Source organism: Diabrotica undecimpunctata, chromosome 9 (assembly GCF_040954645.1).
Source record: "Diabrotica undecimpunctata isolate CICGRU chromosome 9, icDiaUnde3, whole genome shotgun sequence".
Taxonomy (NCBI): Eukaryota; Metazoa; Arthropoda; class Insecta; order Coleoptera; family Chrysomelidae; genus Diabrotica; species Diabrotica undecimpunctata.
In genome coordinates this window covers 81760530-81776147 of record NC_092811.1, presented here as the reverse complement: position 1 = coordinate 81776147, position 15618 = coordinate 81760530, and the positions used below count along the sequence as shown (strand labels likewise).

Below are 15618 nucleotides of genomic sequence, written 5' to 3'. Positions count from 1 at the left end.
GTTGCATTAGCTCTGTCTGATACGTTAGTGAATACAAATAAAGGAACTGGGGGCTGCTGTCCAAGGTATTTGTGAAACTCGTTGGGTTAAAAGGGATAAAGGTCACCTTCAGTTCCAGGGCGAATCAATCATCAAAATATACAACGCCCTTGGAACAATTTCTACGTGGAAGGACAGTAAAATGTCAGCTGATGCATTTTTTATTAATGAAAACTATTAGGAGCCCAGAATTTTTTATTTCAGTAGTTTGTCTTAGTGATGTTTTAGATACAACTGTATTACTTAGTCGTCTTCTTCAGGCACCAAAATTAGATTTGAAGAAGGCTACTGAGGCCATAAAAGACACTAAATGCATTCTTCAAAATAAAAGATCAAATGCTAAATCTGTTTTTAGCAAACTTTACTATGAAGTAAAGGAAATAACTGTACAACTAGACATTGAATTGAAGATGCCAATAGTTTCTGCTCGAACCTGTCGTCAAAACGAACCTAATAACTCTTGCGGAGAATATTTCGGAAGATCGATTTATTTACCTCTTTTAGAAAATATCTTAACTGATTTAGAAGAATGACTTTCACTGAAAGTTATGAATCTATTCTTCGAATTGTTTTACCTAAAACTGATAACACACCAGAAGATAAAGTTGCAATAAAAAAAATTGTTGACACCTTTCAGGATATTATTGGACCATCAACTGCATATTCCATAGTAGAACAAGAGTTTTCACTGTGAATTCAAAAGTGAAAGAGTCGTGTAAAATAATTTAAAACTTCCTGATTCTATTTTAGAAGTATTCGAAAACTGCGATATTCATATGTATCCAAATATCAGAATATATCTGCAAATGTTAGATACACTGCCAGTCAGTGCAGCAACAGCAGAGCGTAGTTTTTCTACCCTTAAGCGTCTAAATACTTAGAAATAGAACTTCGGAGGAAAGGTTAACTGGTTTAGCACTCATCAATGTGCATCCTGAAATTTCTCTAGATGTTGATGCAATCATAGAGCAATTTGCTAAATCGGATAGGCGAAAAGAATAAATTTTATAAAATTATATAATAATTTTTACTTATCCTTATTATAATAGTAGAGGAAAGTAGCCTAATTTCGGGTAGTGTCTTAATTTCGGATAGCGGTGTATCTAAAAAAGTTTCTTTATTTGCGAACAGAAACCTATACGTATGTCACGCTGAATACCACAGAGAACATTATCTTAAATTGTTTAGGTAGTAGAGCTGCTCCCCGTTAGATGGCAGTGCCGAAACCACCAAACGTTATTGTGCAGTTTTTTTTCGGTCGTATTTCAAAGCCTATTTTTTCGTGTTTTTATTCCTGTTTGAAGTTTGATCTTTTGGCAGGGGTAAGCTAGAAACCTGTTTTATTTGATTTTGCTACTAATTTAAAGCAGATTTTAATCACATATAAATTAGAGAGCCCTAACCTTAAAAATAAAAAATTCCTAATTTCGGATAGTACAAGTCCCATAATTTCGGATATCCGAAATTAGGAACCTTAAATTGATGATCATGTTAGCATAAAAACTTTTGTTTCTTTTCAGAAGAAAATGCCAAAAACAAGTAAAAAACATAAACAATGGGATCCAGACCGAATGATACGTGCTATCCGTGCCGTCAGGGGAAAGGAAATGGGGTATCTTAAAGCCTCGAAGTTATTTGCTGTTCCGAAATCAACTCTGGAAGATTATGTTAAGCAAGAAAATAAAACTCCGGAGCAGTTGGTTGCTGTTAAAATTGGAAGAAGACCAGTACTTTCTGCAGAAATGGAAGCAGATTTAGTCTCGTATTGCCTAGAAATGGACCGGCGATTTTACGGAATTGGGACCGCTGATATCAAGAGACTTGCATATCAAATAGCTTTACGAAATGGTCTTCGTCATCCATTTGCCCATGCCGAATCTGCCGGTAAAAAATGGTTAAGGGGATTTATGAGGCGAAACGCAGTTTTGTCCCTTAGAAAACCACAAGGAATCTCGAAAGCCCGAATTAAGGGATTTACCCCAGAAAATGTCAGCAGATTCTATGATCTTTTAGAAACGTCAATGGAAAAAGTTAACTTCAACCCCGCAAGAGTTTATAACGTTGATGAAAGCGGCATAACAACGGTTCAGTCCAAGAATACTCGTGTTATAACATTAAAAGGAAAAAAACAGGTTGGATCTGTTACCGCGACTGAAAGAGGCGCATTAGTTACTGTTGTATTTTGTATGAATGCTGCTGGTGGGTTTGTCCCTCCATTATTCGTGTTTCCAAGAAAGAACATGAAAGTGGAATTATTAGATGGATCGCCGCCTGGCTCTATTGCAGCTTGCCATCCATCAGGTTGGATTCAGCAGCACATTTTTTCCCAATGGCTACAGCATTTCGTAGCTCACGTGAAACCATCCCGTGAAGACCCAGTGCTGCTTATTCTTGATGGTCACTACAGCCACACAAGAAATATAGATGTGATAGAAGCAGGACGTGCAAATTTCGTTACAATTTTGTGTATCCCGCCGCACAGTTCACACAAACTACAACCTCTAGATTTGTCTTTTATGTCACCATTTAAAACATATTATTCGCAACAAATTGAGATGTGGTTAAGGCAAAATCCTGGACGCACCATAAACTCGTATCAAATTTGTAAGCTTATGTGCCCGGCATATTTGAAAAGTGCTACTGCAGAAATTTCCGCGAATGGTTTTCGCAAATCTGGAATATATCCTTTTAATAAAAATAACTTTTCTGATCACGATTTTATAATGGAGAGACAAAGAGAAAGAACACCACCACAAAAAAATCAAAATCATGGGGAAGTATTACCAACAAGAGGTCAGTCAAGACCAGAACCACAAAGCATTATCGAAAGAACACCTCCAAAACATAACTTAACAAATAAATCATCCAATGGAAATGCAACTGAAACTACGGCAACTATGATAAGAGCTGAGGATATTAGTCCACTGCCTTCTTGCAGTTATACCTCACAAACAAACAAACAAAAAAATCCTCGAAAAGGTTCTAGTTGGATAATAACTAGTACACCTTATAAAGATGAACTTGAACGAAGTGTAGCCGAACAAGAAAGAAAAAAGTCTTTGAAAGAAAAGAAACCAAAAATAAGCAACGAATTAAATCAAGTCAACAGAAAAAAAACTCCACGCCAAAAAAAGCAAAAGAAAAAAATTGAATCGAGTAGTAGTGACACTTCACATCCTGGTGATGACCTTATTTTGGATGATGATTCTGATATGGATGTAGACGATGAAGATGGAGACACAGAATGTATGTTTTGTGACAGTTTATATTCCGAAGATACACACGGTGAGAAGTGGATAAGGTGTATAAAGTGCTTCAAGTGGTGTCATGAGATGTGCGCCAATGCTGATAAGAAGAAAACCTATATTTGCGACTTTTGTCAAGATGTGTAACTATTCTTATGATGAACAAAATGGTGTCTTAATTTCGGATAGGGTATCCGAAATTAGGAGCCCTAAAATTTTTGACATACAAAAGCACTAATTTTATTGAACAATATTTTTTGTAAAAAAGATTTTCAATAAATTGTCTATGATAATAAAATTAATTTCTATATTACTCTGCAAGTACTCTTGAGTAGATAAAAGTTTAAAATGTGTTATTAGGTGAAAAATATGACACTAATTGTAAATGGTATCCGAAATTAGGCTACTTTCCCTTATTATAGTATTTTTAATCACCGAATTTTTATTTACCCCTCGTTGCCGGCTGTTGCTGAAAAATGCAATAACGAGTAAAATAATATTTCACTCACTTGTAGCCTAATATGCCTAATTATAGAAATCATCAGCATCATCATCATTATGCAACCTCTTCTGTCCACTGCTGGACATAGGTCTCTCCCATTTTTCGCCACTTTTTACGGTTCTGTGCTTCTTGTTACCATTTCTTGGATATTCGTCCAATGTCGTCCATCCAGCGTGTTGGTGGTCATCCTCTGCTGCGTTTGTCTTCTCTTGGGAGCCAGTTAATTAGTTTTCTGGTCCATCTTGTGTCTTTCAGTCTCGCTATGTGACCTATCCAATTCCATTTCAGCTTGGCTATACGTTTGACGACATCAATGATACCTGTTCTTTTCCTTAAGTCTTGATTCCTTATTTTGTCTTTTTTTGTCACGCCGAGAATTGATCTTTCCATGCGCCTTTGTGCCACTCGCATTTTTAGTGCTGTTGTTTTTGTGAGCGTGAGAGTTTCTGCTCCGTATGTCATAATAGAAAGAACGCATTGGCCAAATGTCTTCCGTTTCATAGCTATTGGGATGTTGCTCTTAAAGATCTCTCTTAGTAAACCATACGCCGCCCAAGCAAGTGTTATTCGTCGTTGAAATTCGCAGGTCTGGTTGTCCTTGCCTATTCTGATTTCATGACCAAGATATATGTACTTTTCTGTCAATTCTACCACTTGATTTTGGATGATTAGGTGTTCGCTGGGAACTAAATTTGCCATAAATTTGGTCTCACTGATGTTCATTTTTAGACCTATTGTTGAAGATACGTTTTCTAATTCTTGTACGATTTATTGTGCTTCACCCAGGTAATAAGTACTATGTCGTCGGCAAACCGCAGATGATTGAGCATTTCTCCATCTATTTTTATTTCTCTATTTTCCCACTTTAGCATTTTAAAGGCGTATTCAAGGACCGTTATAAATACTTTAGGTGAGAGAGTGTCGCCCTTTCTCACACCTCGCTGGATATGAATTTCTTTGGTGGTATCATGTAGTTTTACACGCATTTTGGCGTTTTGGTATAATGTTTGTACTAGCTTTGTGAGCCGGTAATCTATTATACTATTGTTCATAGCAGTTATAATGCTGTCTAATTCCACAGTGTCGAAGGATTTGTGAAAGTCTACGAAGATAAGTACCAGTGGTCTGTTATATTCTAGCGACTTTTTTATTAAGGTTTTTACTGTTTGCAGGCTTTTTCTCTAGTCTTGTCGTAATTATTCGGGTAAACATTTTATAGATGTGGTTCAATAGGCTGATTGGCCTATAGTTTTCTAGGTGCGCCTTGTCTCCTTTCTTGTGTAGTAAAATTGTTACTGCATTGTTCCATGTTTTTGGTATGCAACAATCTGTTAGACAAAGGTTAAATAACATTTTTATTTGGTTGAGAAGGGCACGTCCGCTCATCTTTATAACTTCTATTACGACGCCATCTTCTATTGGCGCTTTGTTGTTTTTCATCTTTTTCATTGCGTCCTGGATTTCGCTTAGTGTGATCTCTGGCATGAGCTCTGAACCCTGGTTGATAATTTTGAGTGATGTGGCGGCTTCCAAGTTATTTTGGTCTTCTCTTTGGCTTGCGTATAGTTCTTGTCTACGTCTTCAACTATGTGTATTAGTTCTTCTCTATTTGATGTGAGGACTCCTTCTTTGTTCTTTAGTTCGTGTATTTCGCATTTTCCATTGTTTACTCGTTTCCCAGGACTTTCAAACTTTTATTCTCTTCTATAGTTCGCTGGACTTTTCCATTCTTAAATTTCCTTAAATCTTTCCTTATAGCTTTTGATACTTCTTTGTTTATTTTTCGCAGTTCTTCTTCGTCAATGCTTTCTTTTCCTTTGATTTTTCTTCTAGTTTCCATTAGTTGCTTTGTTTCTTCTTCTTCTTAAAGTGCCTATCCGTTCAGGATGTTGGCGATCATCACGGCTATCTTTACTTTGTTTATTGCAGCGCGGAACAGTTCAGTGGTAGTGCTTTGTTTCAATGGTTATTTTTTCGTCTTGGCGTCGTCTAGGGCAGCCTTTTACTTGAGCCTCTCGAATAGCTTCTACGATATTTTCGTTTAGGGCGTTTACATTATTCATGCATTCATTTTGTTGTAGGATTTTATTGATATTGCCTTGATATAGTTAGTAGTGTAGTGCCACGTTAACAACACACGTTCCCAAAAATTGCTACATAACAGAAGGAATAAGGCAAATATAATAAATTCAGACTACTGTAAGTTGATATATAATTACTACACTACTTGTTAATGATATAATAAATCTGATTGAACCAGTAACTAATGAGATAAAAGCTAAAAACAAGAATAATCCTAACCTACGATACAATAATAATTTTTCAATTACTAACTTTTTTTATACCAAACAAGAATTCAAACTAAAGGTGGCCACGCACGAAAATTTGTAAATTATGCATCAACCTGAACCAGAAAATTTAAAACAACTGGAAGATGCTATAAAGGCAGGAAATAATGAAATTTTAAGTAAAATCGATGCTAGCGAGGTGAGGCTCTCACTAAAAATCGAAGAATTTAAACGAAAAGTGAATGATATTGAAAGAGAAAATTCGCATCTAAGACAACAAATAGAACTACTTCAGAGACAAAATAGAAAAAACAATATTATCATATTTGGTTTGGATAATACAGAAGAAATCTTCGACTTTCATGTGGTACTAGAGTTGATAAATAGTCTATTAAAAATAAAAATAAACGAGCGTGATATAAACAATATCTATAAACTGGGAAGAGGTAAATCTGCGCCAATTAAAATAGAGTTTCTGTCGTACCTCACAAAAAAATTAATTTTTCAAAATAAAAAAAACCTACAAGGTTCAAAAATAAGCATTGTTAACGACCAAACAGAAATTCAAAGGCAAGAGCACAAACTTATAAAAAAATATCTACTCAAGTTCAAAGAAAGCAACGAACCAAACTGTTACGTTAAAAAAGATATTCTATTTGTAAATGGTAGAAAGTATACAATAGAAGATTTAAAATATCTGGACCACGCCGAAGAAGAGAAACGAAGCGAACATCGTACACAAAGTGAACCTAGCACCCCTATAACTACTTTAGTCGAACGAGAAGTTGAAAGTCCACAACTACAAACACCAGTTATCCATAAAACTGGCGTGAAACTCAAACAACCGGTAAACCCATCATCTCAGGAAAAACACGGATACAAGAAATCACAACCACAACAGACTGAAATAAAATTAACATCAAATCAAAAACTAACACATCAAGGAACACCAAAAACAGGTAATTCTAACAAAGACAATACGGATCTCAATATCGCCAATAGAACCAGAAAAAATTCGAAAAGTTCAATCGTTACATAAATTATTAATTTCAGCTTAGTATTTTTGTATAGAAAAAATCAATAAATTAGGCTCAAATAAGATTTATATTTCTTTTTTTTTAAGTGTTCTCTCTTTTTGTATTTGCATGTACTTTTATTGTATATGTTATATTATTTTTATCTAATTATTGTCTTTTAACTGTATATTGTTATATATTTAACTGGTACTAATAACATTCTCATTGGTACAATAGATTTGGCGTTTAGTTATCATTTATTGCTGTATTACATTCTTTATAAATTATATATTCTTATTCGATATATTTAACTTAATTATAGTTTTGTCCATTTTTGTTTTTCTATTTTTTGTCTTTCTTTTAATTTAACTAAAAAATTTTTATAACTATTTTATATACATTTTGATGACATTTTTGTTAAAATATCTTTATTAGAAATATTAAGAGAGAACTTGTGCAATTAATTGTATAATGGATGCTTATATAAGGGACATCAATTACATACCATTCGCAACTAAGGAGATCAATGATCTAAAAAACCTTAAACAATATTTACATGATGATCGCCTACATTTTAAGATACTGTATCAAAACATCAGGAGCCTATCTAAGAACATTGATGAATTTGAGGTAATAGTAAGGGAACTAGACTGTGATTTTGACTGTATTGTACTTACGGAAGCATTTAAAAATGACGGCAACGAGTGTCATAAACTTGATAGGTATCATACAGTTTATAATCAAGGAAATATAAATAGAAATGATGGAACAGTTATATATATAAACAATGATCTAGATTATTGCACAGAAATTGTAAACATAGGGGACCATAAAGTGATACAAACATGTATAATGTATAATAACGGAATAAGGATATTAATAACTTCGCTTTACCGTCCACCTTCAACAAATACTGAGTATTTCGTATCAAAACTAAATGAATACCTAGAGGAAACAAAAACGGCTTCAATATATTGTCATATTTTGTTAGGTGATATTAATATAAACATATTGGAAAATAATGAAATAACTAATGCTTACTTAAATAATTTTTCACAACATAACTTTGTTTCTATTATTAATAAACCAACGAGGCAAAAGAACTGCTTAGATCACATTTTTGTTAAATTTAAATCTGAACAGACAATAAATACTTGCAAAGCAGCTGTCCTAGATACTTGCATTACAGATCATAAAGCAACTTTAATAAGCATACCTGTAAACAGTATCAAATATTTAAAACAAAAAACTAGAGAAATAATTAATTATAAGACCCTAAAAATGGATATCAAAAATTTTGATTGGACTGAGTATTATAATATAAAAAATACGAATGACATAACAGAATATCTAATAAAAACATTAAATGACTATATAATTAAACATACTAAAACCATCAAAATAAAACACGCAAATGAAAAGCGAAAAAAATGGATTACAGCAGGACTAGTCAAATCAATTAATAAAAAAAATAAACTGTATAAAGATCACATAAATCATCCAACAAATGAAGAAAAAAGGAAAGCTTGCCTAGAGTACCGTAAACAATTGAACACACTTATTAAGGTGACAAAGAAAAATTACTTTATAAAAGAAATTATGAAAAATAATAAGTCTTCAAATAATATGTGGAAAATAGTAAATAACTATAATAGTGAAAATGTTAATACTCAAAATATCTAAAAAATATTTACTGCAAATAACCAAAGTATTACCGACACAAATGAGATCGCCGAGGAATTTAACAAATATTTTTCAAAAGTTGGAGAAACATATGCTCAGAAGATAATAAAACCTCCTTCTCGACCACCAAAGAGAAACGTTACAATAAATTCCTTCTTTTTATTACCTGTGGATGAAAATGACGTTGTTCAGATTATAGCCTCATTAAAATCGAACAAAGCTCCAGGAATAGATGGTATTAAATCTGAAGTACTTAAAGAACTATCGCCAATACTAACTGGTCCCATTACTTATTTATTAAATCATGTATTTTCTAGTGGCAAATGGCCCGAACAACTTAAGCAAACAGTGGTGATTCCCATTCATAAGAAAGGCAATCCAAAATTAACAAATAATTACAGACCAATCTCACTAATCACTTCACTTTGCAAGATATTGGAAAAGGTTGATATAAAATATCAACTAGTATTATACTTAGAAAAATATAAGTTAATTTCAAACAAACAATATGGTTTTAGGGAGGGAGTATCCGCGGAAAATGCAATATCGTACCTATCTAACAAAATTTACAATTTAGTTGACAGCAGTACACCAACAGCTTGTGTATTCCTAGACCTGGCAAAGGCGTTCGATACGGTTAGTCACTCACAACTATTAGATACTTTAGCAGACATTGGTATAAGAGGAAACACATTTAACTTAATGGAAAGCTACTTAAAAAATCGATATCAAAGAGTGCGACTAGAAGGGAAATTGAGTAGTGCTAAAAGCATACATTTTGGTATACCACAAGGGACTGTACTAGGACCCATATTATTTATACTGTACATAAACAATATTCTTACTTACCGGACTGAAGGTGAGATATTAAGTTTTGCAGATGATACAGCAATTTTGTACTCTGCAGACACGTGGATGGAACTAAAGCGAAAAATGGAACATGACTTAGGAAGACTTATTGATATATTTAACCACAAACTTCTTACAGTAAATATGGATAAGACAGTTTATGTTCCATTTACAAGCTATAAGAGTGGTCTACCAGATTACAAATTTATAAAAATAAAAAATCTGAGTATTAATGCAGTGAGTAACACAAAATACCTTGGTGTTCAAATCGACTCGTATCTACGATGGGATATACACATAAACCAAACGTGTAAAACATTGAGATGTCTATTGTACAAAATGCGATATTTACGTAATATACTGGATATCCATCATCTGAAGGTTATTTACTATTCTTTGGTAGAATCGCGTCTACGTTATGGAATCCTTAGTTGGGGTGGAGTTGCAAATACATACCTCCACCAATTAGACATTATCCAGAGAAAAATATTAAAAATTATTTACAATAGACCTTCGAGATACCCTACTAATGATCTTTATACCGAAACTCAAATGTTAGATACAAGACAGTTATATATTCTTACAATAATCACCAATTTATACAAAAATAAACACTTACTCACACCATTAGGGCATACCTATCATACGAGAAATAGAGCACAGTCTTTTGTCAAATTAAATATTGCAAAGAAAACAGTTGGTAAACGAAATTTTGAGTATTTACAAGGAAGAATCTACAATTTGCTCCCTGAAATTTACAAAACATACCTAATCACTATAAACTCGCAAAAAATGATTAAGACATTGTTTACTAGGTATTTGAAACAAAATCATAGACAATTGTTCAGCCACCTTTTTGAGACCAATTAGGTCATAACTAACGTCAAATCAAGAATAGATTACGAAATCTTAAAAATTTATATATGCTATTATCTTGGTTGATTGCATGCATGAATTGTCTCTCTCTTGTTAATTAATTAATAAAAATTTTTTTTGTTATTTTTTTTGTTTTATCTTAATATAGGTAATAATTATAACTAATAAAGTAGTAAAACTGGCCTTTCTGTAGGACCAATATAAATAAGCAATTTAAAAAATGGCCCATGCTCAACTTAATTGTTTTAATGGGCACTACTGTTTATTTACCTTGAACCAATTACAGAACTACAAAGTAAAAGTAATATTTTTTAAAATTTTATTGTCATTTAATTATTTCATTGTAATATTATTAATTGTATATTTCATGGAAATAAACGTTATTATTATTATTATTATTATTATTATATTCATTTAAATTCGTTGGATCGTTCCATATTGGGTTGGCTTTCTCCCTAATCATTTTGGATCTTTCTGTTATTAAGTCTAATTTTAGTTTGGCTCTTACCATTCTATGATCGCTGCCTGTGGTAAATCTATTAAGGACTGTGGCATCGTTAAATATATACTTTTTGTCAGTAATTATGTAGTCTATCTCGTTTTTGGTCTTACCATCTGGGCTTTTCCACGTCCATCTTCTGTGATCTTTTTTAGAGAAGAAACTATTCATCTGGTATAAATTTTGTTGTAATAGAAATTCTAGTAGTGTTTGTCTACGTTCGTTTCTGCCTTTGGATCCAAATTTACCTAGTACTGTTTCCTGTTCATCCTGCTTTAGACCGATCTTTGCGTTAAAGTCGCCGCATATAATCGTATAGTGTGTTGGTGTTTCTTTCAGTGCCGCAGAGATGTCATCGTAGAAGTCTTCAATCTCCTCATCCAGATAGTCCGTTGTTGGTGCGTATACCTAAATAATCTTTATTTTATACCTTCGGTTTAGCTTTACGATTAAATAGGCTACGCTTGTGGATATACTTCTTGTAATTACTATGTCATCTGCAAGTCTTTTGTGTATAAAGAAACCGACTCCCTCGATTGATTCGGTTTCACTACCTATACTGTAAATATATGCCCTGATTTTAGTGTTGTCAGGTTTTCTCCATGTCGTCTTACTTCACTGACTCCAATGATATTCCATTTTACTTTTGACATCTCGATTTCCATTTCAGTGAGTTTTTCTTCAGATAATAATGTTCTGGCATTGTAGGTAAAGATAAAGAGTGTTAAAGGTTTTTTCGTCTTTCGCGTCGTCAGTTTTTTGTCCGCCCCCCCCCCCCCAGAATCCTTGGAACAGACTGATAAATCAGTGTGAGAGTTTCGATTGCTCGCTATACTCACCTGGGGTACATCCGCTTTTGTTTTTAATTCAACCGCTCATTGTGAGTACCGACTCTGTTTGAAGCCGCCCGCTCCGGGTCAGACGCTTCTATGTTTGTGATCTTATACTACCCCTAAAATCAAGGGTTGCCAGCTCCACCATCTTCGCCGTACCGGAAGTATTCTTCGTCTCCTTGGACGCCGTTCTGGACTTCATCCGTGACCCTGAACAAGGGACCCTTAGCAGGTGCTAGCTTCCCGGGTCAAGAAGCTCCTGGAATCTGCAGGGGGCAGGGATTGATTCACTTTCCCTGATAGGATTATCCAATAGAATCCAAGGGACTCCAAAGGAGTTCCTACCCGCTACCCGCTATTATAGAAATAACTATTTTTAAATTATGTTTTTTGTTGAATAAATTAATTTCAATAAAATTGTTTACACTTCTTCTTAAGGTTCCTTCTTTATTACGGAAGGGTGGCTATAACTACAGCAAATTGCTCTCTATCTTGAGCTATTCTTAGTATCGAATGTGTGCCCATGCCTGTCCACTGTCTTCTGTCTTACATTCTTCAGCTAGAAGCATTTTCTTTTTCCTCTACCTCTTCCTCCTCCTATTTTCTTTTCCATTATGAGTCGTAGAAAGTTATATTTTTCTCCTCTGTTAATATGTCCTAGATAACTCGTTTTACTGTTGTTTACAATATTTAGGAGTTCTCTCTCAGTCCTCCTTCTTCTCAGCACCTCGTTGTTGGTCAAGTGCTCTGTCCGATGTTTCCGAGAGTCCATGTTTCCACTGCGTAAAGCAATAAGGAATAAATGCATGTTTTTACAAATTGATATCGATTATCCAACGATAAGATAGAGTTTATTAGGAATGTTTAATACATTCAATAATGTTTACACTTACATTGAGTTATTGCGTTTAAATTACCTAACTTTGGTTTATACTTATTTATCCTTGGTTTGTTCTTGATTTTGTAGCCATAGGATAGGTGGGTTTAAACTAATTGTTTTTAAAATACCTAGTTTAAATTAACAGTCCTTGATTTTTCAGTATTTATATTTTAATAAATTTCCTTTGGTTTAATAGTCTTGTACACTTGTTTTTACTGTCATAGAGTATGTGGGTTTAAATTATTTTTTTTTTATTTAAGTTTAAGACCCCTTATTGTTGTACCCTTCTTTGCAACCGTAGGATATTTGGGTTTTAATAACTTCTCATTGATTTAATGTTTAATATATCGCTTAAAGTAATAATTGAGAGAACGGTTCACTTACATGAGGCAGAAACAGCCACTCTGGGGATCAGCCACTGAAAGGTACAAAAATCTAAATCCTATATCAAAATCACCCTCAAGACCCATGACCCCCCCCCCTGACAAAAATGTCTGGATCCGCCACTGTTTAAGTGTTTATTTCTGTGATTTTTATTTACTTTATTTTTATTTATATAAATAAAAAACGTAAAAGGATAAAACGAAATAGAGAAATAAAATGTAGTTAGACATTTCGAATTGCATAAAACTGTACTAAAAAGGGATAGAGATTAAAAACACTCACTAAAATAATCCCAGATTAAATCGACAAAAAGAAAAATCAATTTGGAATCTACAAAGATTACTATTAAAGAAATTAATTATAAAACGTCTACTGTCCTAAAGTTATTTAAAATTATCATATTTGGCAGGTATTTCAGTAAATACATATTTTTTTAAATTATTCTATCATTAAAATATTGTATTGTCAAGTTTTTAAATTCCCCGCCTATTACATCGCCATTGGTTTTCAGAAACAGAAACCAAAATGTAATTCTAACTTCACATCGAGAAATCATTGATAACTTGTCAAAACAAAAACATAACCTATAATAAAAAAGTAGGTGTACATTTTAGTTAGTAGATGTAATAAAGTATTGGTATATTTGGTATAATGGTTACTCAGAATATTGCTGGCCTAAAAAATTTCTTTGTATTTAACTCTACCTTAGGAAATAAAGAAGGGGAGGTAAACATCTAATCTAAATAAATAATTAAATACTTAAATTCTTCATTGTTATCTTTTAGGAATTGAAGAAAATATTGTATTATTATCCCGTAATAGACAATGTAGATGTCCAAATAAAAAACGTAGGGTTGGTTGAAGGCATTATTCAATTTACAGAGTAAGTAAAATGTGGGTGTCAAGAAGTGGTGAAAGCCTATCTTATACATATAGGTACATGTAATTCATATATTACCAATATTACCGAGCATTAGATTCGAATTTTAGCAATGTGTAGTTAATTCGATGTCTTTTTAAAAATTAATGAATGCCATAAGAATGGGTTCAAATTTCTTAATATACCTCTAAGAAATGGCAGATAAAGACAATCTAAGAACCCAGAAATATCTAATTTAATTCAACATTGATTACAGGAATGCTGAATACATTGTTTTTTGAACACTTTAAATATTTAACTATTCAACTACAATTATTGAACATTACATCTTATGTTTGTATATTATTACTTTTTAAAATTATTTTACAGAACATTCAAACCATCTTCACCTGTTAAGTCCTTAAGGACAACTAAAACAAGACATTTATATTTTCAACCTGAAAAGGATTACTGGATAGTTATGGTAAAATATATCACTTTGAAATAAATATATTATATCATTAAGTTATACTTTCAATTTTTAGACATTACAAATAAACCGCCCCACAAAAGAAAAAGATATTTCACATGATACTGAAGAATTAGAGGATGATGTGGATGACAGTGTATATGAAGCTATTCTTAAACAATCATATTATGTGTATAGATTATTTTGGAATACATTTGAATCTTCAAAGGATATAACTTCATTAAAAACATCATTGGATGTGTTTTATAGAATGGTAAGTACCCTAATTAGATGAATAATTGCAAGATACAACATTGGTCAATACAGTTAAAATTATGCAGCTTCCAAAAAGAAGTCAATATAATATAGCACTGTAGCAAAAGCTGAAGATTAAGTTTATAAATATCTGTATGATGAACTTCTTTCCAAAGAGGACAAATAAAAGATATACAAAAGAGCCAAGTATGAACCAAGAATGGAAACCAATTTGTTCAATTTATGTGTAACTGACATAGTTTGTAAAACAATCAATCTGGCAGCAAACCTTGTAAAGCAGCAGTGTCAGTAGTAAGTAAGCTAGATTATAGTATTTAATTGTGAAAAATGGATAGAGATGAAGCAAACAGCAATAATCAGGCTTATGGAGGTGGGCATTGAATAAAACCTATTATCTTCAGGTACCATCTTTGCTGCTAAAGTTAACTATGTTTATTTTAACTTTTTTCTTTCCCCGTTATTTTTAACACCTCCCCATTACTATCAGCCCATGATATTATCAGAGTTCGTATGTATATCCACATTCAAGAAGAGTTAATTCTTCATATTGATTCTACATTTAAAGTCCAAACTTCTACACCATAATAAAGTACACTGAACACATATGATATTTAATTAAATGAGTCTTCAGGTTAAGTGATAAGTCTCTACTAGATAAAGATATATTTAATCTTAAGTGCTTTCTCTATTCTTGCTCAGATCACTGCAGAGTAGTTATTTTCAATCATTAGTGTTCCCAAATAAACATACTTTTTTATATAGGGCAAATAAGCTTTTTCTAGTACCTACACCATTGTGGAAGCCAAAATTTCTGTCACATATCTAATTCTAATAATTAGTACATTAAATTTAATAGTCCTATTAGACTATTCATTTCTTAGTTATTGATCAACTTTTCTAATTCACATGGAATCATTTAA

The 15618-nt window shown here is 32.8% G+C and overlaps 2 protein-coding genes across 2 annotated transcripts in view; both read left to right on the top strand.

The window, feature by feature from the left end:
• The first annotated feature begins 1123 nt into the window (after nt 1–1123).
• LOC140451193 (uncharacterized) lies at nt 1124–3431 on the top strand. Its single transcript, XM_072544927.1, has 2 exons — nt 1124–1361; nt 1560–3431. Exons 1-2 carry the CDS (start codon nt 1251–1253, stop codon nt 3429–3431), a joined length of 1983 nt encoding a protein of 660 aa, XP_072401028.1. The 5' UTR covers nt 1124–1250.
• Nucleotides 3432–13654: 10223 nt separating this feature from the next.
• The window catches only part of Ccz1 (vacuolar fusion protein CCZ1), a 33123-nt gene continuing 31159 nt past the window's right edge, over nt 13655–15618 (top strand). The window contains exons 1-4 of the mRNA XM_072543038.1: nt 13655–13820; nt 13880–13977; nt 14344–14437; nt 14499–14696. Coding sequence (XP_072399139.1) covers nt 13746–13820; nt 13880–13977; nt 14344–14437; nt 14499–14696 — 465 coding nt within the window. The 5' untranslated portion in view covers nt 13655–13745. The remainder of the gene's footprint in view (nt 13821–13879; nt 13978–14343; nt 14438–14498; nt 14697–15618) is intronic.